Source organism: Molothrus ater, chromosome 10 (assembly GCF_012460135.2).
Source record: "Molothrus ater isolate BHLD 08-10-18 breed brown headed cowbird chromosome 10, BPBGC_Mater_1.1, whole genome shotgun sequence".
Classification (NCBI taxonomy): domain Eukaryota; kingdom Metazoa; phylum Chordata; class Aves; order Passeriformes; family Icteridae; genus Molothrus; species Molothrus ater.
Window position 1 is genome coordinate 17,634,925 of NC_050487.2, and position 23,618 is coordinate 17,658,542.

Below are 23,618 nucleotides of genomic sequence, written 5' to 3' on the forward strand. Positions count from 1 at the left end.
AGTTCCTCACAAAACAGATACTGAAGCTGAAAGCAAAGCACAGCCTCTTGCCATGAAATGCATCATTCTTGCACAGTGGCTCACATGTCTTTTCAGCATGGACCTGACTATTTATGTCACCCTGCTGCTGGTGAACTCCTTTAATGCTTGAGGACACCTCTCGCCAAACTGGCCCCTTTGTCCCCAAATGCTCCTAGTTAGCCTGTCTTGTTGTGATGCTCAAGTCCTCAAGGGGATCATGTACCCACGGGGCTGTTACATGGATGAATGATCCTGTGCTGGCTATGACTGTCTCTGCATGCTGTGGAGCTTGGGGCTGCAAGGGGATTTTATATTTTTGGGGGAATAAATGTGTGTTTTTCATCTGCACTCAAGGCTGGTGGCTGCTTAAATCAGAGTAGTGAATCTGCAGACACTAAGGGATATGCAGTTTATTACTGAGGCTTTTCAGGATTTTGCTGTTACTGCAAAACCAGGCAGGAGGCTCCTTGCCAGTAGGATGGGGACCTGTCTATTGTGCTAGCAGTGTTTCTGCTTTTGTCCTCTGTAGGACAGAGGAATGCTGCAGTTTTGTCTGTCCAGCAATGATGGGAGGTTGTACTCAGTCCTGCTGCTGTGTCTTTGTTACTGCTGGACATGATAAACCAATTCTTCAGATCCATCTGTTCAGGGAGGAAAAGGGACTCAAGTACTGGAGTGGTTAAGGAATTATGGTGCTATCTCTGGAAGGAAATCCCATCTGAAATGAATTGGGACTGAAATTTGTTGGACCTTTTGGAGCTTCTCCAACTTTAGTAGTAAAATAAATGAGAAATGCTTTCCTTTTTCAAATGACTGACCTTTCCACAAAAGTGCTGGTTACTGGAGAAAGTGGCTATTTCATGTGAAAACCAAAATCTGAAGTGTAAGTGGAAGGTATTTCTAAATCCCTTGAGACTCAGTCACAGTGGCTCCATGTGTATTGCTCAAAATTGTTCTGGTTCTACCTGCATTCAGTATTTCTTCTTCTCTTTAGTAAAAAATGCTACCTAGGGGACCTGGGATAACTTTTTTCAGCTGGCTCTCATTGCATATAAAATAGCTGAAATAAAATATTCTGTTTTCCACAGAGGTTTTTCTGAGAAAAGACAATTATCTTAGATGCTTGTGTTTCTTTTCACCTGTTCCCATTCATATGCAGTGTGCTCTGCTGTGGTTGAGAAATACTAAAACCCTGTTTACCTTATCAGAAAAGTCCAGACAATTATGAGACAAATAGTGAAGGCACAGCTTGATTTTCATTTAAAAGAATTCTGAGAGAGTTGCAGTACTGCAAAGATCAAGAGAACAAATTCTCAGAGGGCAAGTTAGAGCAGAGGCCTTGTGGGTATTTATGTTTTTCCCTTTCTCCCATGATACCAGAACAAGAAACAACTCAGCAAAATAGAAAAGCATTAAACATGGATAGACAGATTGCTATAATTGGCAATGTTTGGTTAACTTGTGGGACTTATTACCACAATATAATAGCCCAGTTTGCTTTTCTTTATTACCTAAATTGTAGTGTAAACTGCCTGGGGAGAAGATTTCAGGGGAGAATGGTGCTGAGTGTGCTGGGAGGTTGGAGAGTGCCTGTGCAGAGCTCTCAGCCTGGTTATGCCCACAGAGCTTATTCTCCAAATTCAGCCAGTTCTGCTGCTTCACGCCTCACTTAAAAAGACCCAATTCTGCTGTGCTAATGTATTGATTTTTTAAATACAAATTGTACTGCAGCTTTATTACCTGAATCTTGCTATGGATTAGCCTGACCAGTAACTTTTCTAAGACATGGACTTTGCTTCTTCACCACATTATCTACTAGAGATACTCAGGATCAAGTATAAAGAAATGATAAATAAATGCTTGGTTGGAGCAGCCCAGCTATATATGAATATTTGGACTATGCCAAGTGTCTTGTTGCACAAATTTCTGATCCTATTAGTTAATTCCATTTTTCAAGGGGGAAAAAAATCCACCAGGCTCTTACAACAGACAAGAATCATTGACCAAGTTTTTTGGTTTTTTTTCACCCTTTTCTAAGCTGGTATATCCCAGCATCTTTATTTTGCACAGAGTCAATGCCTTATTTATATTCAGAACCTGTGCCTATGAGTCATTATACTGGGGATTGCTCAGTTTAGGCTACTTGTCTAAACTCCTGAGTCATACCTTGAGACAGTGTATGACAGTGTATGCTTCTGGGGATGCCTCTGAGGAGGTCTACAGGAATGCAGACCTGATTTTTAAATTGGGATACTGTAAATTAGTAAGGTCATCATTTGCTAGCATTGGGAAAAGCTGAGGTGAAATGGGAAGGGGTAAACGGATACTGTGTTCCATTTTCCCTTGACTTTACCCCTAGGCTCAAGAACTGACATCTGTCAGAGAATGGATGAAAGGAGGGGCAACTTAAATTTTCAAGTCAAAAGCATAATAAAAATCAGTGGCCTGTAAGTCAAAGTGGGAGCTGTAAAACACAATCCAGTTTCTTTGTGTTAGGCCTTCTCTAGAGGAAGCAGTAGATTTGCAGTTGCCTGAAGTCTTTAACATAAGATTAAAGAGCTCTCTAAGATACTGGTTTAATCCAATTGCCATGAACATCTTGTGTGTTCAACAAGTCAAACACAATGAACTTAGTGGTCCTCTTTGGACCTGCAGTGAAAGAATCTGGGAAGATGATCTCTGAGTTAGAGGCACTTGGGTATGAGCCATTCCTTGTCTCGCTTTTGGAGGCCCACACCCACAGATATGAGCACATGAGCTTGTGGAGACAGATGCTGACATGGTGCAAGTTATTTCAATGAAACTGAGGTGTATTGTAGCCAGAGAGGATCATGTCCTTGAATTTTTTTTTTTAAAGTAAGTTTAAATGTGTAATACAGTTGCTTCCCAGTAACAAAAACTGAAATGTCAGTATTACCCTATTCTATGGGCTGGTGAGACAATATTTGGATAGTACAAAATATTGTTCTGCTGAGAGAGGCACAACTAAGCCTTTTCAGCTTGGCAAAGACATTTTGCCAATTCACACTGAAATTACCTGTACTAATTACCCAAATGAAAAAATGTCTGATGTGTAAATTTAGCTTATGAAACTTAAAGTACTGCCCAAGGAGAATGCAGTGGCCTGAGGAATTTCTTGGTGCCTCTTCCATGGTGAGTTCATTGCTCTCCTTATATCCTGAATCCACATTAGATTAGTAATTTCCATTCACTTGCAGAGTGAATGGAAATTTCATCCTCTAACTAACTGGGTCTGCTACTTCTGGAGCATCTCTACACACAGGGTTAAAGTGCTTTTCAGACTGTAATCATCTGGCACATTGATCAGCCACAGGGTCCGATGTGACACTTGTCCCTCTGTGCTCCCAGGCAGGAAGGTTAGGGATGGTGCCAGGAGGGGGCCGTGAGCTACCCCACACCTGGCTGGGGACCAGCTGTGCACAGGCTCTGCTGCTGTCTGGGCTGCCCCGGGGCTGGGCTGGGCTCAGTGGCCAGCAGGGCTGTGGTCTGTTCATTCTGCACAAGCAGAAGGGGAGGGGAAGCTCCCAGGAGAGCAAAACGTGTCTGGAATGGGAGACAGATCTTGTACATTGGTTACATGTGGACATTTATACTGGTACAGGCAGCAGAGTAACATTACACACCCACTGCAGCTGGTGAATTCACTTGTTTGGCAAGCTGGGAAAGGAAGTGCAGTGTAAAATCCATGCATCTTGCCACTCTCCTGCTGTACCTTTATCCACTAAGTAGCGTCTGTCTGTAAATCTGCAGGTGTCATAAGCTCTCAGGTGTATCTTGTACCAAGCATGGTGATGTTCTGCTTAGATCTGGCATTTATTTGTAACTACATAGAAAACCCTGTTAGTTTTCTCATGCTATACTATAAGCATTGTCATAGTTTGTGTTGGTTAGCTGATGGGAGAAGGATGGTAATCCTGGGTGTATTAACCTTAAGAGAGATCCACTGTCCAGTAGCCTGTCTGTAGAAACAACTTTGGTCTGCTCCTCAATTTACTGCTGGGGAAAACTGAGATTGACTGGATTGCTATCCCTGTGCCTCAATTTCCCTATCTATAGAATGAATGACACTTGTCTTTTTGGAGCCTGAAGACACAGAACAAACAAGGTATTACCATTTTGCATCACACATCCTAGGGGACAGCTACTGTAGCCTGGGTGAAGAGTGACTTGTATCTAAAGTTACTGAGCTGTGGGGGGTGGGCAGTAAAGGGACAGTAAATTTTATGAATTAAACTAATGTTAATGTTGCTTCCCAGTATTGCTTCAGACTGCTGTAGGTGTGATGTCACCTTCTTCAAGCTACATGTGTACTCCCTTTCACGCACTGAAAAGTTGTGTTCTGAAGTATTCATTGAACTAAATATGTCAAAATGATTACTCCCCTGTTCAAAACCTGAGGTCATGTTTCCTACCAAATTCTTAGGTCTCGTGCAGTCTTCTCCCTTGTCTTTAAATAACAGCGCTGTGTTCTGATGTGTGGGTGTGCCTTCGGGATAGTACTCGAGACAGCAATTCACAGCACCACTGCTGGTTTCCCTTGGCCCTGAATACCCTACTATTTAAAGTTATTTTAATGAAAGCCCTTTCCATGCCTCACTCTGAGCAAGTCAATCTGTTTAATTGTCTGTTGGGCTGAACTTTTATTGTTTGTGCCAAGCTGTGAAAGCCACCGAAGTGTCCCTTTGGAGGGGCCCGAGTGAAGATCTGTCCGGGCAGGGAGAGGCGGCTGTACCTGAGCAGGGTTAAACCTGGCCCTGGCGCAGTCAGAGCTCTCTGCTGTGCTTTGCAGCTGTTCCGAAGCACTTTGTGCAGACTCCTCCAGCAGAGCCTCAGCCCTTGGGTGCAGCCTTGGTTGGATCCAGGATTACTCGCAGGGACTGCGGCCTCTCTCCATCCCTCCCTCCCTCCCTGCCTGCCTGCCTGCCCTGTGCCTCGGTGAGCTCATTGCCACAGCGGGACTGCAGGAGCCGCGCTGCCTCCCCGGGGAGGGATCGTGAGTGGCTGCAGGGGATGCAGGGGAGCCATCGCTCCTTGCCCTGTCTTTCTGTGGCTTTTTGCTGGGCTTCTGAGCTGGGCTGCTGGTGACAGCTTGGAGAAGGCTGCAGGAGGGTGGCTGGGAGCTGTCCCGGGCAGAGGTGGGCTGTGAGCAGTGTTTGGCCCGGAGATGCACTCGGTGCTGCTGGCAGCAGAGATGCCTGCTGTGGCTCACTGTTTGTCTCCAATACAGTAACCAGGGAAATATTTCTTAACTAACTGGCCTCTGTTCAGCAGTGAGCAAGCAACCAGCCCTTCAGCTCCTGAGCTAAGAAATTATGTGAATAGGCTCTGAATTTATTTTGCTGGATGCAATAGTTCAGGGCAGAGCCAGTGGCTAGAATTTTTCTAAGATACAGTTTCAGCTATGGAACTGTCTCCTGGCAAGCTCTGGGAGAAAGGAATGGAGTCTGCTGTACAGCCTGCTGTATCTCTTGATTAGCTCAGTGTCCAGGCATTGTAGTGAGCATATTTTAGCTTTGCAGTTTGCCACATGTGGGTTTTGTTATTCACGATGGGTTCTAACATGACATTATGGAAATGTTCTTTTTTTTCTATTCTCTGAGCAGGAATTTGTGTTCTAGCAATCCAGCATTGTTGTGAAGGACAGATTTTGGGAAGAAGATGAATTAACTTTTCTCTGGCAAAAATCAGAAACTATCAAGAAGTTTTTACTACTGAGGCACTAGGCAAGAGGCTGTCCCATGCCGCTATAAATCTGGATTTATTTCTTGAATGCTGAGATTAGACCTTTGCCTTTAATGCCTTTTATTAGGGAAGTTTCAGTTTTGTGGATAGTAGGATGTAGCATCACCCCACCAGGGGGTGGTCTATGAAATCAAGCAATATCTTGCTGAGCAGATGATGTGGTATGGTGTGTTTCTTTAGATCTTTTCTGATTATGGATAATTCATAGTGCAGAGTGAAGATTTGTTAATAATTTCTTATCTATCTCTTATGATTTTACAGCAGTATTATAGGAAGTATCTTCATAATAGGCTAGGATATGAATTGAACTGAACAGTGGAGAGTGCTTTGAGAATTTTATATTAGTTTGTAAATTTAGCTTTTATGGGGATTATTAATGGAGAATTCCTAGATGTGTGCACAAATGTATGGTGTGTTCTGACAGTAAATAGTCATTGAAATCCTTGAAGTGTGACTATAAGTATAAATTTGTACACACCAATGTATTTTTACAGAATGTACCAACAGTAAACTAAAATGACAGTTTACCTATGCAGAAGAAAGCTTTTAATTTTTTTGTTATTTACCAATCAAATTTAAGACTTCTTTAAAAACAAACAAAAAAAACCTCCTTCAAACCTTTTTGAAGAAGTGGTTAAATGGCAAAAGCAGCAAAATCTGTTTCTTCATCCAAGGAATTGTATTCCAAAATATTTTGACATTGGCTTAGAAAGCTGACATCATGCCTAGAGGGTGCATTTCCATTTGGGAGGGCAAGATTTCAATTTTATATATGAACAGCTCTACTTTCTTCCCCTTATAAGTCAACCACAGTAGACTCCTAATGTGTACTGTGCCTGCCTGTAAAAACAGCTTACTAAAGTCTGTGACCACTCCTGGAGCACAGGAAAACACAGCCTCTAAACAGGTCTTTTCAATCTGTGACCTCTCCACTTTATAATTATATGTTAAAATGAGCATCAAATTTAGTAAATGAGATTAATTGAAAAGTGCAGTGAACCAAAGAATTTGAACGGTTTTCCCTGAAAGACTTAAAATCAGCAGAAATATGTGCCTGTAGAGCCAGGCTCAGGTAAAGCTGTACCTCCATCATTAAGCTGCATAAAATGCCCTGGAAATACCAATCACGACTCAGTGTGATGTCAGGAGAAAAGTTCAGAGCACATCTGCTGTGTGAAAATCACATCAGGCACCAGTTCAGCTTCTGCCCAGGTAGACACAGGGGCTCACAGGTTTTTGAGCTCTTCAGAGAAAGGTGCATTTCTAACCTTTCATGGAGATTGTTTGGGAAAATTTGCAAGGCAATTCCTTCCACACCATGGCCTCAATCTGTCCCCTTCTCAAGGGACTGGAACATGCTGGCAGTGCATCACTCAAGACAGGATCTTGCTCCTAACCTTGCTTCTCCAGATTTCTACTAAGTGTACACAAAACTGGGTTGCTGTTGCAACTAAAAATCCACCAACTTAAAAAGATACTTCCAAACATGACCAAGTGTTACTTAAATATTTTGGAAAGATCCAGTCTTTGGGAGATGGCTACCAAACTCTGCTATGAAATTTGGCTTTAATGAGAAGAGAAATAAATTCTCTTTGTAGGTTTTACAGTTGTGCTTGGTGAAAAATTGATCTGAGAGAAAAGTTGATACCAGCCACCTACGCTTCATTTTGGCTTTTGCTCTAAGCTGACCTAAGTGGGATTCTCTCCTGGAAGGGTAGTCCTGGCTTTGCCACCCCCAACCCCTCCTATGCATTACCAGCACTTGTACTCTTCAAGCAGCTTTGCAGAGAGCTAACCCAGATCAGAAGCAATCACTAAGGAAATGATGCTTCACCTTATTTACAATAATGTTATTCCTGGCTTAGTTTTCAGTTGACTCAACATGGGTTAGCAAAAAAAGAGGTGGCAGGAATGTGCAGAAGAATAAGAGAAAGGATGAGATTTCCCTTCTGTTTATAGCTAGATTTTTAGTTCCTCTTTAGAACAATCTGTAGCACAGCATCTTGTATCAGTAACTGACCTCACTGTTTGTCTGCCTGGGCTGAGGGAATAAACAAACCTTTTCAGAAAGTAAACAAGGGGCATGAATGCTGAGAAAGAAAAATAAATAGAATTTTAAAAAAAGGATTCCAAACTAAGAGATTCTTTCTCTGATGTAACAACCTTGAAGTTCTTTTTGACCTTCAGAAAGGGAAATGTTTTGCTTAAGGACTTGAACCAGGAATTCTGGTGGGACAGAATATTTTCAAATCCTTTAGCCTGCTTAAACCTTATCAGTCAAACGTGCAAATTTGTTTCCTTAGTGTGTTTACTTCTTGAAATCTAACTTAGCTCTGCTGGACTTGGCTGTTAATTGTGGCAAGCAAAGCAGACTCAGCACCTGGGAGAAGTTCTGGACTGTAGGAGTTCTGCCACTTTCAAACTTTGGATTTGCCTTTTGGTACTTTCTAAGGAGCATAAGAACACATAATGTAAGATGTGCTTTCACATTCTTAAAATGAAATATCTGACCAAGAAATATCTGGCCTGATGCTTAATCCTGTCTGACCCTTTTCCATCATATCAGCAATCTGATTTTTCTCAAAAAAATTATGAAAACTCTGAGCATAACTTTTGACAGAGCTTGCACAAAGTAGAAGTAGGCTGATGTACTCTACTATTTTAGAAAAGATTTTCTTTCACTGTCAGCTATCTTCTTTCACTGTGAATTACGTATTAGGCTGTCATTAAGAAGACATGAACTTTGCTCTGGAAATTTGTAGCCCATTATTCCAAGACTAGTGGCTTCACATGGGGGATTGAAGCCATCCTCTCCTGCAGTCAGCAGAAGGCCAGGCAGTTGTAGCCTCCAGCCACTTAAAAACAAAGAAGCCCCAGTGTCCTGGTGTGGCTGATGGCCTTTAGTTGTCCTTGGTGGAGCAACAGGCACTGCTGTGTCAATCTGCTGGTGCAGCCCAGTTCCTCACTCCAGCAGGTCATCTTTCCAAGTGCTGTTGGAAACAATTAGTTGCCATTAGCATGTAAACTAGTTTGTGTCTGCTCAGAGAAGAGAGGAAAGAACAAGAGGATATTCTTTGTTGGTTTTAACCATCTGCTGTTGGTGTAGCTCCTCCAGACCTGCTGTGGGAGCACACAGAGCTGGATGAGACACAGAATAAGTGTGTTTTTGTGAGCCCAAGCAGGTTGCATTGTTGAATGAGGAATTATGAAGCATAACTGAATGGCTTTCCCCTTGAGGATCAGATAGCACAGTTGCAGTGAGCCTCCCTGGAGAGCTAGGAAGGAGGAGAAGCTGTGCCAGACAGATGGCTGTAGTAATTGCTTTTCTTTTCCTCCCCCTTGGTAGAAAACCTTGGGAAGCAAAACTGTAAGGCCTAATTCTTCTGCATTGAAACTGGCCTCTGCTAAGAATTTAATTCATGATAATTTAAGAGGAGAACCAAGAGTAGATGAACTGACTTGTTTCTTGTATTTTTTCCTCTTTTATCACATCCTTATTAATATTTAAATTGTCCTGACACATTCAATTAATTCAAGTAATGAAGAACTGTATGGTATATATAAATGTTCATCTTTGATGACCTGTGTAGGGGATTGGCGTTGTTTCATGTAACACCAAACAATTAAATTTTTCTTTTTGAAATTTCAGAGGCTATGAATAACTGCCTTTAAAAAAAAAAAAAAAAAGTGAAGACCACAAGAGCAATCACACAGAAGGTGGGAAATGTCTGAGTCAAGTTTCTCAAAATACATATCTTGCAGACACTTGGCTGGTGTATGTTTTGATAAGATCTTGAGTTGCATGCCTATACAAATACAGATTTTATCAGAGGACAGGACTGCTCTGCAGCTTTTCAGCTTCCTGAAACCTTCCCCTTGACCTCATGTAGTGTTAAAATGTGCCTATCATCAATACGTTTTTCTGAAGTGTCTATGAATCTGTAGCTGTCAGCTCAATACCAGCTCATGTCACCCTGAAGAAGGGGTTTCTCAGCTGGAATATCAGTCCCACAGAAAAATGGTACCTTACTTCTATCCAGGAGAGTGAGCAGCACTTCCTGCTGCCATCTGGCTTGCAGTTCAGACCAGAGAGGCTTCAGAGCTTCCTGGGATAAAGCTAGTGGAAGATATAAATGATTAATGCTCACTGGTGCTAGGAAAATGTCAAAGCTTTGAAACAAACCCAGACTTGTGTCTTTTTGTTTGCTTATAAGATTTTTTTTTCAAGCTTTTCTTCTAGTCAAAGATTAAAAACTTCCTCCAGCAGCCCCAGGTAATCAATCATGTTTCCAAGGACTGGGACTTCTACTGCAATGTCTGTGCTGTGATGGTATTACAAATTCTTCCATGTTGGGGAGTAAATACCTTTAAGTACTGTCCTAGAGGAAGTGCAAATGGGACCTTCAGTGCTGTGGCTACAGCTGCTGACATTTCATAGCCACATGATCTGATTTGCCCATTGGGCTCTGTGAGGCACCTTCCCTTGTTTTCTCAGATTTTCTGTCTCCTGCTAGTTTCTTTTGCTGCAATTGCTTTTCCCAGCATGTCAGTGTATGAACTGTACTGACTTATTGGATGTGTGATTCCCAGTCACCAAATGTGTTTTGTACCACCTTTCTCATCATCTGAACATCTCCTCCTGAGTGTGGCTTTTACAGCAATCCCATGAGGTTTGTCTTGCCCAGGCAGGGGATTTGATAAGAACTAACTGGCACTCTGCAATTCTTGTTTCTTTTGCTTCATTTTATCCTTACATCACAAAAACCTTCTGAATAAAAAGGATATTTAGAAACCAGAAAGCAAGCTATGTTTAGAGCAAGCTAATAAAGCTAAATAGGGGTTGGGTGGGTGGTGGAATTTCTGTTCTGCTCAAGACTGGTTAATATTAATGATGTCTTCACATTGGCAAACATGAAACACAAACTTAACTACTGGCAGGTTTGTTACCCTGGAGGGCTGGGCAAGTCTCTGAGAGGTCTGTGGTCCATCTGGACCCAGCCTCCTTCCTTCCACCTGCTGTCTGGGTACTTAGAGGTGATCTGTACAACACCAGGACTGGTTGTTCTGTACAGTGGCTAAAGAAGTAGTTCCAATAGGTGTGGATAAACCTTGATCCTGCCAGTTAAGTTGGCAGGTATTTTTTGTAAAATGTTGCTGCTTTAGACTGGTGTGAAGAGTGGGGGAAATAACTGGCTGCACCTGTTACAAAAGAGATCAAATTAGCTCCATGTGAAACTATAATTGCTTTTCACTCCATAGATCACACACAAAAATTGAGGTCATTTTTTGCCCAGCTGCTTGCCAAGTTACTTTTTAACTTTTTAGTGTTTAAACTAACAGGCTTAGTTAAAATAACAGGCTTTGTTTTCATGAGAAGAAAGTCTCACAGCCCCTTATTTCCTTCTTTTACTATGTATTTGCTTGTAGCGGAAAAAGCATCGGGAAAGGAAACTGTTGTGGATTGGCTGGCTACACAAAGTCCTCCAGCAGAGCTCGGGGAGTTCAGGGTGGAACAGGGCCATGTATGTGGAATAGACTTCACTGCTTCAAAGACTGAAAAACTGCTGTAGTGGGAGGCCAAATGCAGTGACTTAATATGGAACCTGAAGTGGTTAGGAGCAGCTGTCAGCTTGAGCAACCTGTGGCAAGCTCTGGCAAATCCACTGGAGCTGGTTTATGAAAAGCTCTCTCTGAAATCACAAGGCAATAGATGAAGTTAATAGGCTGAAGAGGAGACTCTGTAAGTACCATAATCTTTACCACAATAGTCATATAATAGCTCAGGCAATAGTCTGGCTAGGCTTTGAGTGTCATCTTTGTTTTGCTGGGTTTTTTAAAGGAGGAAAAAATTGTCATTGAGGCTTTATGAACTCACGGAAGATTTCTGTTTTCCCTTGCACAGATGAAATCATGCAGCAGGAGATACGGCCGCTGGTAGCAGTGGATATAATAGAGCAGCTCCACAGGCAATTTGCAATCTTGTCAGGTAAGAAGCTGCTGGTAATGACACTCTGTGATTCTCTTGGAGACATACTGGAATGTGTCATGCTGTCTGTCACCCTTCAGCTCTGTACAGCAGTTGCAATAGTATTTTCATATTGCTCCTGAGAAATGCTACAGTCACATATTCACGGTGTATGGAATGGAAAAGTGCCAGGCTGTTGTACTTGCTTTTTTAGGGCAAGTTAATGTTCCATGTTCTCCACAATGGGCTGGGAGGAACCTATTTAGAGGGCAAGAAATTAAACAAAACTTTTACTACGTATCTTTGCACAATGTCCAAGCATCTTGTTTGTGGGAAAAGATTTTGGTCTATCAGAGATCTATTCATGACCTCCCCCTTCTTCCTCATTTGCCTTTGTTTTAGAAATGATTCATTGCTAAAATGTAAGGTTCTAATCTTTAAAAGATATGATTATTACATAGTCCTTTGTTTGCCTGAAATTTGCAATCACACAAAGTGACGCAGTTCCTTCCCCAAAGAAAGAGCTGATACTGAAATATTTGGCAAATTATTTAATTCATTATTTTGGATACTGTAGATGATAAAATCTTATCTAGGTCATAAAACAGTCTCTGCTGTTGACTGCATGGCCTCTGGCAACTCCTTTTGTCTCTTTTTCTGTCTGTTCTGCAAATAAGACAATTCAGAATTTGCTTATCATGTTCCTCACAGAAACAGTGAAGTATCATGATTTTGCACAAAATGCTGAGGTTATAAGAAGGTCCTCTTGGAAAGCCTGTCCCTCCTGGTGGGTATAGAGTGCAGAGAGTGCACCAACCCAGCTCTGGAAATGGTCAGCTTGGCAGGCCTTATTCTGGCTGTGCCTTTGCCTTTTAAAATACATTCCAAGTTTCCAAAATAAATCCAAATCTAGTTTACACAGAATTCTTTATGAGGCTCTGAGTATTAAAACTTGATTTTGGAGGCAGGTAGGATCTTGTGGCAGCTTCCTAAGCTCAATAACTAAAGGGTTTGCACTAGGCAGAGGGTATTGACTGAGCAGAGGGGGAACCAACTGCCTTCTCATCTGCAGTAAAACATCTCGGGGTCCCACCTTCCCAGAATTCCTGATGAACACAACCCTCTGGGCAGGACAGGGTCTGTAACTGCATTAAATTGCTCAAACCCTTTTCATCCCACTGTTGTGCTCAGTGCAGGGTAAGTAGGAATTGTTGAGAACTGAGTGCCTCATATGCAATTGTCTACCCAGTAAAATTTGGAGGATTGCTATTTTTGAACTCTATTACCTTGCAACATTTGGGACCAATAGCAAAAGCTGAATACAGCATGTAATGAGCAACTTATGGAAAGTGGTTTACTAAACAGGAAGAAAAAACCCATTTCCAGTATCAGCTAGAACATTAAACAAGGAATAAAAGTGTCAAGGGTAGACACAAAAAAAGAATTTCATATTTCTTTGTGGACTCATAATTTCAGCAGTGCCTGTATTCTCACCTGCTATTTTAGCAAATTCAACCCTTCACATTTATCTAACTCTTTTATTCTTGGAAGTGATGAGAAAGGTGTTTAAATGAGGCTGTTTAAATGTGAGCAGCTTAAAGACTTGAAAAATAACTCTTCATAGAAGGCAAGGTTGAGGGGCTTGTTTGTTAGGAATCAGCAAATAACTGGTTCATCCACATAGAAGTACTAATAACAAATAGCAAAGGAGAGTGAGAAGGTGTCTTTCATGCTCCCATCTACTTAAATAACAAATCTCATTTTAAGAATTTTCAGGCTTATCCAAAATCTCCTCAGTACAGTCCAGAAACAATATCCCACTATAAAACAGGGCAGTGTAGTTCATAGTTTCTAAGTTGATTTCAGTCTGAAGTTTACAGATAAATTTGGAAATCTGGGTGCCTCCACTCCAAAATCCCCATGGTAGTATGTGAAGAAGTTAAGGAAGGCTTAGAAGCCCCTTTGGCCCAGTCTCTTATTCTGTTGGTGACCTCTGGTGAGTCATAGGTAAAACATAGCAGGAATCTTCCTTACTCTCTCTATTGCCTCCTGCAAAGAGAACTTTAGGTGCAAGCCAGACATTACTATACTTTTCAAAAATGCATTTCGCTAAATAATGTAACTTTCTTTTTCCTTTAGCAAAAGATTGGGTTTTTTCATGCAATGAAGACAAAACTGGGCACTCTTCTGCCTCATTTCACTTATTAAAGTAATTCACATGTAAATGACCTCATTTGATTTAGATTTTTTTTCCAGATGGCTCTGTAGCTTTTCCTCAAACATGCTGTTAGCTGCTTTTCATTACGTAGCAGCAACCACAAATATTTTGGTGCTTCAGTGCTTGCCTACATGGTGGCTGAAAATTTGATACTTAGCCTATTTCCTGGTTTCCCATATTGAAATGTTGCAGCTCAGTAGCCACTGTCTGGAAAAAAAAACAACAAACCCTTCTGTTCTTTGGTGTCACCATCTTGGGCAGTAAAAGACAATTCCAATGTTTTTGTAGAGCGTTGTGCACATAAATTATGTTTCTCTGAACAACTTCCTAACAGGGGTATACACTGATTTATACTAGATGGGGTTATTTTTTTCAGTCTGGAGGCTGCAGCCCCCAGAGCACAGCCAGTCACCTCTTCCATGCCTGTGCAGAGCCCAGAGGATGTAGCACTAACTCTGGTTTGTGTTACTCCACAGCCCCTGGCTTTGTCAAGCTCTCCTGCTCAGTCCTGTTGACCCCAAATGCATTTGTCCAGCGATAATGGAAGTCAGTGGTCCACTGTTGTAAACTTTGTCATAAATGAGTATTTCTTTGGTTGATACCACCCTTTTAGTAACAGCTGGCAGCTGAGACAGATGCAGTGTACTCACAATGTTTCCTTGCAGGAAAGCAGAAAAGAAAGGGGAAAATGATTGAATCAAAGGCTCTTTGTTTTCTCTGGACATGACTCATTAGAAACACTTCTCTCCACTATTGCTGTGTGCAAACTTCTTAAGAGGATCTGGCTGTCTTGTGGTCTCGGAGCAGATGGTAGGAATTATGTAGCAAGTCTGATGAGTTGGGTGTTTGATTGTGTCAGGGTCTAGCTATAATGAATGTATTACCTGCTAACAGCCTCCTGTTTGTCCTGGTCCTCCACCTACCAGACTACTCAAGACCTTACTCCATGCCAAGAACAGGGAAACTCTCCAAAGCCTTCCCTGGTCCACTGAGGTCATGGAAAAGGCTGCAGTGTAATGTGGCAGTGTCCTTAATCATGTAATTTTACTTTGGTCATCTCTTTTCCCATGTGCTGATTTAGCCCTGCTTAGCTTGTGAGATCTGGTAGGAGTACTGGTTCTTGTGGTTAAATTCTAGCTTTGATATCACTGCTGCCTCTTTCCTTTCCCTGAAAACCAAACTCCCAATTAATGGACTACAGCTGTGACAGCACAGGAGTGCTAGCGAGGTTTGTGTGTTTCCTGGAGCTGTTAGGGGAACTAGATCACAAAGTTGAGTAGTACTGAAACTACTAACACACCAGTTATTACTCAAGAATAAAGAACCACTAGTAAAATACTTTTCCTATCTGTCCTGCTGTACCAATCTGCTCTTGAAACTGCTACCATTCTTTCCCCCCCCTCCACTTTTTTATCTGCAGCTTCACAACCTGTTCTTATCTGTAATTACTCTGTCAAAGAGCCCAATCTGCCATTTGCAGCAATAATAGATCATGTTGCTAAATCACGACTTTATTAGGCAAACTGTCACGAAATGTATTAGCAGAGAGAATCATTTTCTTTGTGTTCTGCTCCTGTTAACAGACTTCAGTGGATGGGAGAGTATATCTGAAAATGGTAACTGACTCAGAAGCCAGTTTATTTAATTTGCAAAGCCTGGAGGGTATTTGGCCATCTGCTTCCTGTTTAAACTGAGCCTTTTGGAAAACCTGGCCTGACCTTGCCAAAAGGACAGTTTGGATCTTTTATAAAAATTAAGACCCAGGAAACTTGATTTAATGAGAAATTCATCATTCACAACTCTTTATCAATATGGAAAACCAAAACAACAGAGCTTGGAAAAAGCAAGACTTGACCAAAGCAGTGAAACTTAGCCAAGATCTCATTAGACTTTTTGGCTGTCTGACCCAGGAGATGAACTGTAGTCAGGGCTGGGCTGTGATGGCTCAGGGAGCTCTCTGCATGTGGGCAGGCCAAAGCAGTTAAGGCTGCACGTGTCAGCAGCATTGAGAGAACCCTTTCCAATACTAACTGATGAGTTAGTGTCTGTGGCAGGCTGGGGAGGTGAGCTCTGGAAACTTGCAGACTAACTTTTGGAACTTCTCCTGACTATAGCCCCTTTGTTGGGCTGGTGCATTTTGTTTGTTTTGGTATTATTTCCCAAGGGAGTCAGCATATTTGGTGATCCCTAGTTAGAAGAGCTGCTGGCTATGAAATAGGACTTCAGTGAAGCCCCTTATTGTCTCAACCATGGATATTTTTTGTGCCTAGGTGGGAAGCATGAGAGGGCTGGAACTGAGGAGTGGGAGGTTGTTTAAGATCCTGATTGTGTTCAGGGCCTTGGCCTGCAGTTGTGGTTGCTTTCTGCTTTTACATCAGTCATTCCAACAAACAGATTCAGCTGTGAGAGCTCTCAGAATTCAGCACTCACACCTCATTTGTCAGTCACACCCTTTACACTGCAAAGCAAAATTAAATTTTCTCAGCTGCCATAACCTTTTCTCCCCCACCTATATTCCTTCCCCAAATACTTCAGCTGTTTTGTTTCCACAGCTGAATTCTGGCCCCATCTTCACTGCAGCAGCTATCCAGGCTGCATTGGCTGCTGGAAAGTCTGTCTAATAGGAGCAGCTATGAATGCTGCTCTGTGTCCTGGGACTTTGGGGATTGGCACACCTAAGAGTTAGTGAAGGTCCAATTACCATGGGTACCTTGTACAATCCTGATGCAGCTTGTAAAAATTCATAAATTTCTAAATTTCATAAAAGACAAATTCCATGTGCTCAGTCCTTATGGCTATGGTGCTGACTGGAGACTGTCCCTGTTGGCTTTTAGTTTGTGCTGTCTGCTCTTTCAAGACACTGAATAGTATCTAGCTAAAGTATTTCAAGGACTGGAAGAAATCTTGTGGCAACTCCCTAGAAAGAAAGGTTGATGGTCGAGGAAAAAAGGGCTGCAGCTTGTCAATCCACATTCTGCAGAAATTTGCATACTGCAGCAATTCTTGGATTAGTGTCAGGGAAAAAGTGGCATTAACATTTAGATGTATGGAATTGCTCTCTTGTACTGAAGAGAGAGTTTTCCAGACACCCTTGGTATTTAAGGAGCTTCCCTTATATCCCTTATCCAAATGGCTATAGATAATTTTCCTATATAACTCAACTACTGCTTGAAGTTCAGATATGGGCAGGAAAAACCCATTTGTAACATATTTGTGGTATTTCTTGTCACTCAACACTTTACACATTTCTGCTCTTCTCATCATAGCACTTAACAATTTCTGAATACCAAACACCCTCAAACTTCCCCCTAATTTCCTGGTGTGGCAGGAACTGAAGGTTTCCTTGTTTATTTCCCTGTCTGAAATACAGCTCTGCTGAGCCATCTGAGGGTTCTGGTGTGGCTGCAGCAGGAAGTGTTGCCTTCACATTGGAGAATGAGATGGAGATCAGGAGCTGTAAAGGGCCTGTGGCTTAGTCAGAGGCAGGAGCTGCTGACTCTTAGTTGAACGTTCAGTCTGAGGCTGCTCCTAAGTGTCCTAGATTTGTTGCCAGTGGTGAAAGGAAGTCAGTGTTCAGTCTGCTTACATTCATTTTTTAGATGGCTTTTTATAGGAGAAGATCCCATGACAAAAATACACACCCACATACATGGAGTGCATCATCAGCCTGCCTCATCCAGCTCAGGGAAGAGGCCAGGGGAAGAAGAGCACATGTGTGAATGGAGATGCAGGAGATGATATAAAAGGAACACAAAGAGATCCTCATGAGCAGAAGCATTTGAAACTTGTAGTTTTAACAAATCTTGAGTATAACTGCAGCTAAACTATCAAGTGTTAAAGTAGGGAATCCAGTGGAATCTCTACCTTATTCTCCAGTGGCAAATATTGCTGCTTTAAACCAAAATATTCCAAGTTACTACATCTTCCTCATTTGAAGTATATTCACATACTTGAAATACGTGAATGAGAAAGTTTGGTGCCCAGAAATCCTGTGAATGTTCACAAGATACCAAGTATGAAATTCCTTGGCATGCACTGGGCTCTGCACAAAACAGCAGACAAATTTGGTATTAAATTTTCCTGGCTGTTACTGTTTGTGTCCAGGAGATGTCACTGAGAATCTCTAACAAACCAGGCTAACTGGGTACCTGCTGGTCTAGAGTGCAGCAGTCTGGGGAAAGCCTGACCAAACTTGCAAGACAGCATATTCCACATCAGTGCTGACTGCAGACAGTGCAGCTGGAAGTCCAGCTGCCATGCATCAGCATTTGGCATCACCCCAAGGCTAGTGGGGAGGTCAGTGTGGGGGCTGTGGCTCTGCTCAGCATTTGAAATCCAGTTCAGTGCAGTGTGAATAATGGCTTTCTTGCTTTCCCTCTTGGCTGAGACACTTTTGAGTCTCTGTAGGCCTGTTTTCTCCCTAGCTAGGTGAGTTTAGTGAATGATCTCACACAACTGAGTCATTTTCAGATGTAATCAAAGTAATAACCAACCTTCAGGAAGGAAAAGAGGGGCTAAAGGTAGTGTGCTGACACCTGATGTCAAAAAGAAAAAGGGTTTCCTTGTTCAAAATTCCTATTTTCTAGAGCTCTGAGTTTTACCTTGTGCAAGCATTGTATTCCACATCATTCTAGCTCTCCATGGCCAGAAAGGATTTTAAATAATCCAAGTGAGGCTGTGAGGATAGGGCAGAGGCAGGATCAGGACTAGCAAGGGACTGTCCACTCTACAGAGAAATAGCCAGGAATTACTGGAGCACCTCCTTGCTCTGCAGTGACCACCAACAGAGCAGGAGAAACTGGTTTGTGGCATCAGCTGTGGTTATCAACAAGGAAAGGCAATGGTGGATGGGAGCAACCTGGAAACAGGGATTATTTATGGGGTTTTAGAGGGTGCTTTCAAGGAATGAGAATGGGCTTTTTTCCCCTGCTCCCATGCTCCTAATGGGATCATTTATTGGATATTTTCCTGAGGAACGTAATTTACTGCCTCACAGCTTCCTCTTTACTAAAGAGAAGCCCAGAAACTGGCTGTCCCTTGGGCAAGAGTCCTCTGTGTGTGATGAATGACTCAGAAAACTGTGTCTGCAGCAGAAATACACTCAGTATTGGGTTGTTAGAGAATTCCTGAGCCTGGTCCAAAAAGTAGCTTTACATAAAAATTGCAAAGAAAGTAGAAAAACTCAGGGAAAAAATCCTTAATACCCTGTTTAAGGAGAACTAAGCAATAAGGTACCTGTAACAAAAGCTTTGTTTCATCATGTTGCTTTATGTGCTGCTGCCCCCTCAGTCTGCTCTCAGCTTTGAGCCCAAGCTGGTGAGAAAACCCTTCATAACTTCTGTATGGCTGGAGCTGGTGATGATTACTGGATGTGGGTGCTTTACAAGGAGAAATATGCCAGTACTTCCCACTTTGAGTACTGACCAGTCTGTCCAAAGTCATAAAATCACCTTCTAAACTTTGACTTTTTTTTTTACAGGAGGAAGAGGGAAGGATGGGGCACCCATTATAACCTTTCCAGAATTTGCAGGATTCAGTGAGATACCTGATGATGATTTTCTGAATGTGGTCACTTATCTAACCAGCATTCCCAGGTGAGACTAAGCACAAATTTCTGTTGATTTCTTAGAGAGTTTTTCTTCCCCAATGGCTCACTGATTTTAGTGGTGCTACCAGGACATACCAGTGCCTCTGCATCTCTCCAGTCATTATGAAACTTCCCTATCTACTGGAGGCCCTAGGAATTGTCATGGAAGAGAGAGCTTCACACAGGGCAGATTGAACTGAATTGGAACAGGAACAGATCTGAAGAGCAGCAGCGAAGATGGCAGATCAAAGGGAGCTAAGAGGGATTGTTTGTGAGAAGCCTCAGGGGCACTGGATGTAATGAGGGAAGGGCTGCTTCAGGAAGGAGCCATACTTCCACAGGGCCCATGACTGCTTTTTCTCTGAGTGCACCTTTCTAGGCAGCTTTCCCTTTGCTGAGAAAGCAAGTGAGGTGCCCCACTGACAGGATTCTGGCAAGCACCCTGTGCTTTCAGGTACTTCATTTCTTTGGAGATTGCTCCACAGCCAGCATGTTTTCCTTACTTTTTGCCTGCAGCTTTATAAGGATAGCGAAACAAACTGACTTTCCCTGCTCTGAGGAAATGTGCTAAGGCCTGACTGCTGAATTATTTTTTGTTCATCTAAGAGAGCTTAATATTTTTTCAGTCCCCTGATCCTGTCTCTAGACCACGGCTGTTTGTACTAGTGAGAAGCACAGCAACGATTTATCATTTCCTGTGGTCTTCTGCAAAAAGGTGCTCAGAGGATCATAGCAGAAAACGTGCCTCCTTCAAGTTTGAGTGAGAAGTTTTACAGCTCCACCTACGTATGTGCCAAAGTCGTGGCCAAAGAGTTGCCAAAGCAAGCTGAGAGAAACCACATACTGTGAACTTAACAGCTTCATTGTTTCACTCTGCTCTGTGGGACTTTTGTTCCGCCAGGGGAAACTCTGTTTTGAGTATTTCCTTACTCCTTCAGGTCTGGGAGGGTGACCAGCCCCAGGGTATATACAACAGCAGCAGTGGCTGAGAAAACCATAAAAGTAGTTTTTTAGTTCTTTGTACTTGGTATGCAGGGAGATGATTCCCAGTGATTTTGTCACATGTGGGGAACCAGCATGTTACATTGTCAACATGACAGACAGAAACCCTTTGAGCTTCTGCAGCCTGTGTGAAGCCCAAAAGCACAGATGCATTCAAAAGAAATTAGCCAAATTCATGAAGGATTGCTCCATCAATGGCAGCTGGACACAATGGCTCAAATACAAACCAGGCTGAAGAAATTAATTTATTCCTTAATGCTGGGACTTGGGAGAATATATATAAAGAGAAATACTGTCCTTCTCATTTTCCTGCTGCCTTTGTCTCAGCAGCCACTATCTACCAACACTGGAGTCAGGGTGTTGAGTTAGATGGACCTTTGCTTTGACACAGTTTCAGTTCTCTTCTGTCTTTTCTTCCCCTGAGGAATCCCAGAGCCATGTGCAAAGAATGAAGAACTGAGTTTCAAAACTTTGTAAGTCAGGAGAGCTGTGATATACCTATTTTACAGATGTTGAGATATGTGTGAGTAATATCTCACTCTACAGACAGGATCACCAGAACTTGTGTTGAGTAAATGACTGCTCAGTTTGCTCTAAATGACCTGTTCAAGGTCAAGCTGGGGTTTCAAGGTGCATTTTCTGCATACCAGCACCTTGGTTTGGCTCTTAGGTTCATCACAGACCACACTGAAGGGACGTGAATTTTCCAGGAAATTTATTGCACTTTATTGCAGTGCTTTTAGAAAGACTGCTTGCATTTTTTGAATCACCATTTGAAACTTGCCACTATCTCTGTAAATGGTGAGGGAGAAAGAAGGTAATTTAGAAGAAGAACCTGAGCAGCAGGCTTTGTGTGATTTATGACATAATTATATAGATTCAAACTCAATGAGGCCCAAGCTGTGGATCTGTTTGGGTGCAGCAGAGCTCTGTCAATCTGCAGTTGGCTGGTCCATGCACACAGTGTCTCTGTCATGTACCTCAGCAAGCAGTAAAGGGTGTGCATTGTTGCTTTTGCCGGCACTACTGTACTAGATAGGGCTGTGTGTAATATAACAGTATTCCCATGTAATATCCTGAATATTCCTGTGTGTGTAGTTTCACTGCTAATTGTCCACCTTTTACTTTAATTCTCAAGAAAGATGTGAGGGTATCCAACAAAGTGACTAAGAGCAGAGAACTGTCTTTAACTCTTCTGGAGTTACAAAGTTATGGCTATGAATCAGGTAAGATGAGGTATAGTTTGAAAAGCACTTCATCCTATTCATCATAGAAAGTTCTTTCTTCTTCAGAGCTCAGTGAACCAGAGAAATCAGCATCATTTTCCAGGCAAATGTAGAGAGAATATCTGTCTTTATAGTGTCTGATTTTGCATATCCTGTACAATAATGTTCATGCTAGTTGTGGAGATAAGCTCTCTGATTGCAGATAACATCACTTAGTGTTAGTAACTTTCTAAGTCCCTCTTTAATGATTAATTAAATCTGGGCAAATGTGCCAGAATTTATTTTGGAGGTAAGCCTGATGTTTATCTGCTCTTCAGGATTGTCTTCAAAATCTCCTTTTCAGAGAACTGCAGAAACCCCAATGCATTTTCATAATAAGGGTAGAGGTATTACAGTACTGACACTGAGAAAATTGTTAGAATGTGTGTGTGTTTGAGTTCTTAAACAAACTTCCTCTGGATGCACACTGGGCTGGGGGTTCTCAGCTGTCCATCCACTTGTGCTGATGCTGCCATCTCAGCCGGGCCCCTCCCTGTGGCTGTGTGCCTGCATCCGTCCCTTGGTGCCAAATGACATTCAGACCTTGGCATGGCCTTTCAGCATGCTGGTGAAATAGGATCCCTTGCTGACACTCTCTCTGTTTCCCTGGTTAAATTTAGGACTTTAGCCAGTCCTATCTAGCTAAAAAGAAAAAAAATCCGCAAAACCCCTCAACAACAACAACAAACAAACAACCCCACAAACAAGCAAAACAACAAAAAAACCTCCACATCAAAAAGCAAACATACAAGTACCATTGGCTTATCTCAGTGACTACAGCTGATGCTGTGCTGAACATCATTTGAAGGTGAAGGGCCCAGGTTGACACTTTTGTGTTTAGTTTCTCACCCTTTCTGTAACCATCTGCAACACACACAATACCTTTGTTGCCTTTATTTGAGCATTATCAAGGAATTTCATTCTGTGGAATATTTGTTGAGCTACTGAAGGATATGTAATGTTTTTGTGTATATTTAAGACTACTGAAGAGTATGTATACATTTGTGTATTTATAAAAGGTAAAACAGATGAATTCTCTTCCCTGTGCTTGAGAGGCACTGTTGCAAATATATTTTCTGTTCTCTGCAGAGAGCTGCATGTTGCACTACTAAAGAGAAAAGGTCATGTATGGTCATTGAATTTTGAAATCCTCAGAGGAATGCTGTAAAAATACTGCATTGGAAAATTCAATGAGTTTTCCTGTTATCAGTATGAACTACTAGGAGCATTCACATGGCATCCCATTTTTGCACAATACTTTGGCTTTCAGTTTTTGATCCTGCAGAACTGCAGCAAGAGCTCAGATTTGTTACTGTGTTGATAGTCTTCAGTAGATTATTGACATGAGTTTGAATAAAATGACCATGGAAACAGTTCCTGAGTTGGTCCTTGTATGGACAGTGGAATAGGGATCAAGGAGATACTTTAAACCCTTTTTTTTCCTTAACCTGTGATAAGATGTTTGATTGCAGTATGTCCTCTGATTATGACATTTATACTCTTACTGCCTGCCTCTGGTTTGTTCTGAGATGGCTGAGCCATTCTGCTTTAGTGAAGGTTCTGGACACTCACTGTGTACTTCTTAGCTTCTCCAATGCTGAGTGCTCTTGGAAGGCAGAGAAAAGAGCAGTCTCACTGAAACCTGGCACTCCAGAGTGGAATTTTTGAGAGGGCAAGAGAGGATGGGGTATTTATGAGGTCTACATAGGCGAAATGGAGCACCAAATCACTGCCTCCTAAATCCTCCTTGAAAAGCACTGAGAATGAACAGGAACTGTTATTCTAGCCAATAAGTTG

The 23,618-nt window shown here is 42.1% G+C and overlaps 1 protein-coding gene across 5 annotated transcripts in view; it reads left to right on the forward strand.

Annotated features, from left to right (window-relative positions):
- The window catches only part of MCF2L2 (MCF.2 cell line derived transforming sequence-like 2), a 154,359-nt gene that overhangs the window by 24,290 nt on the left and 106,451 nt on the right, over nucleotides 1-23,618 (forward strand). For all 5 annotated transcript variants that reach the window (XM_036388655.2, XM_036388658.2, XM_036388656.2 and 2 more), the window contains exons 2-3: nucleotides 11,687-11,770; nucleotides 19,447-19,561. In XM_036388655.2, coding sequence (XP_036244548.1) covers nucleotides 11,687-11,770; nucleotides 19,447-19,561 — 199 coding nt within the window. The remainder of the gene's footprint in view (nucleotides 1-11,686; nucleotides 11,771-19,446; nucleotides 19,562-23,618) is intronic.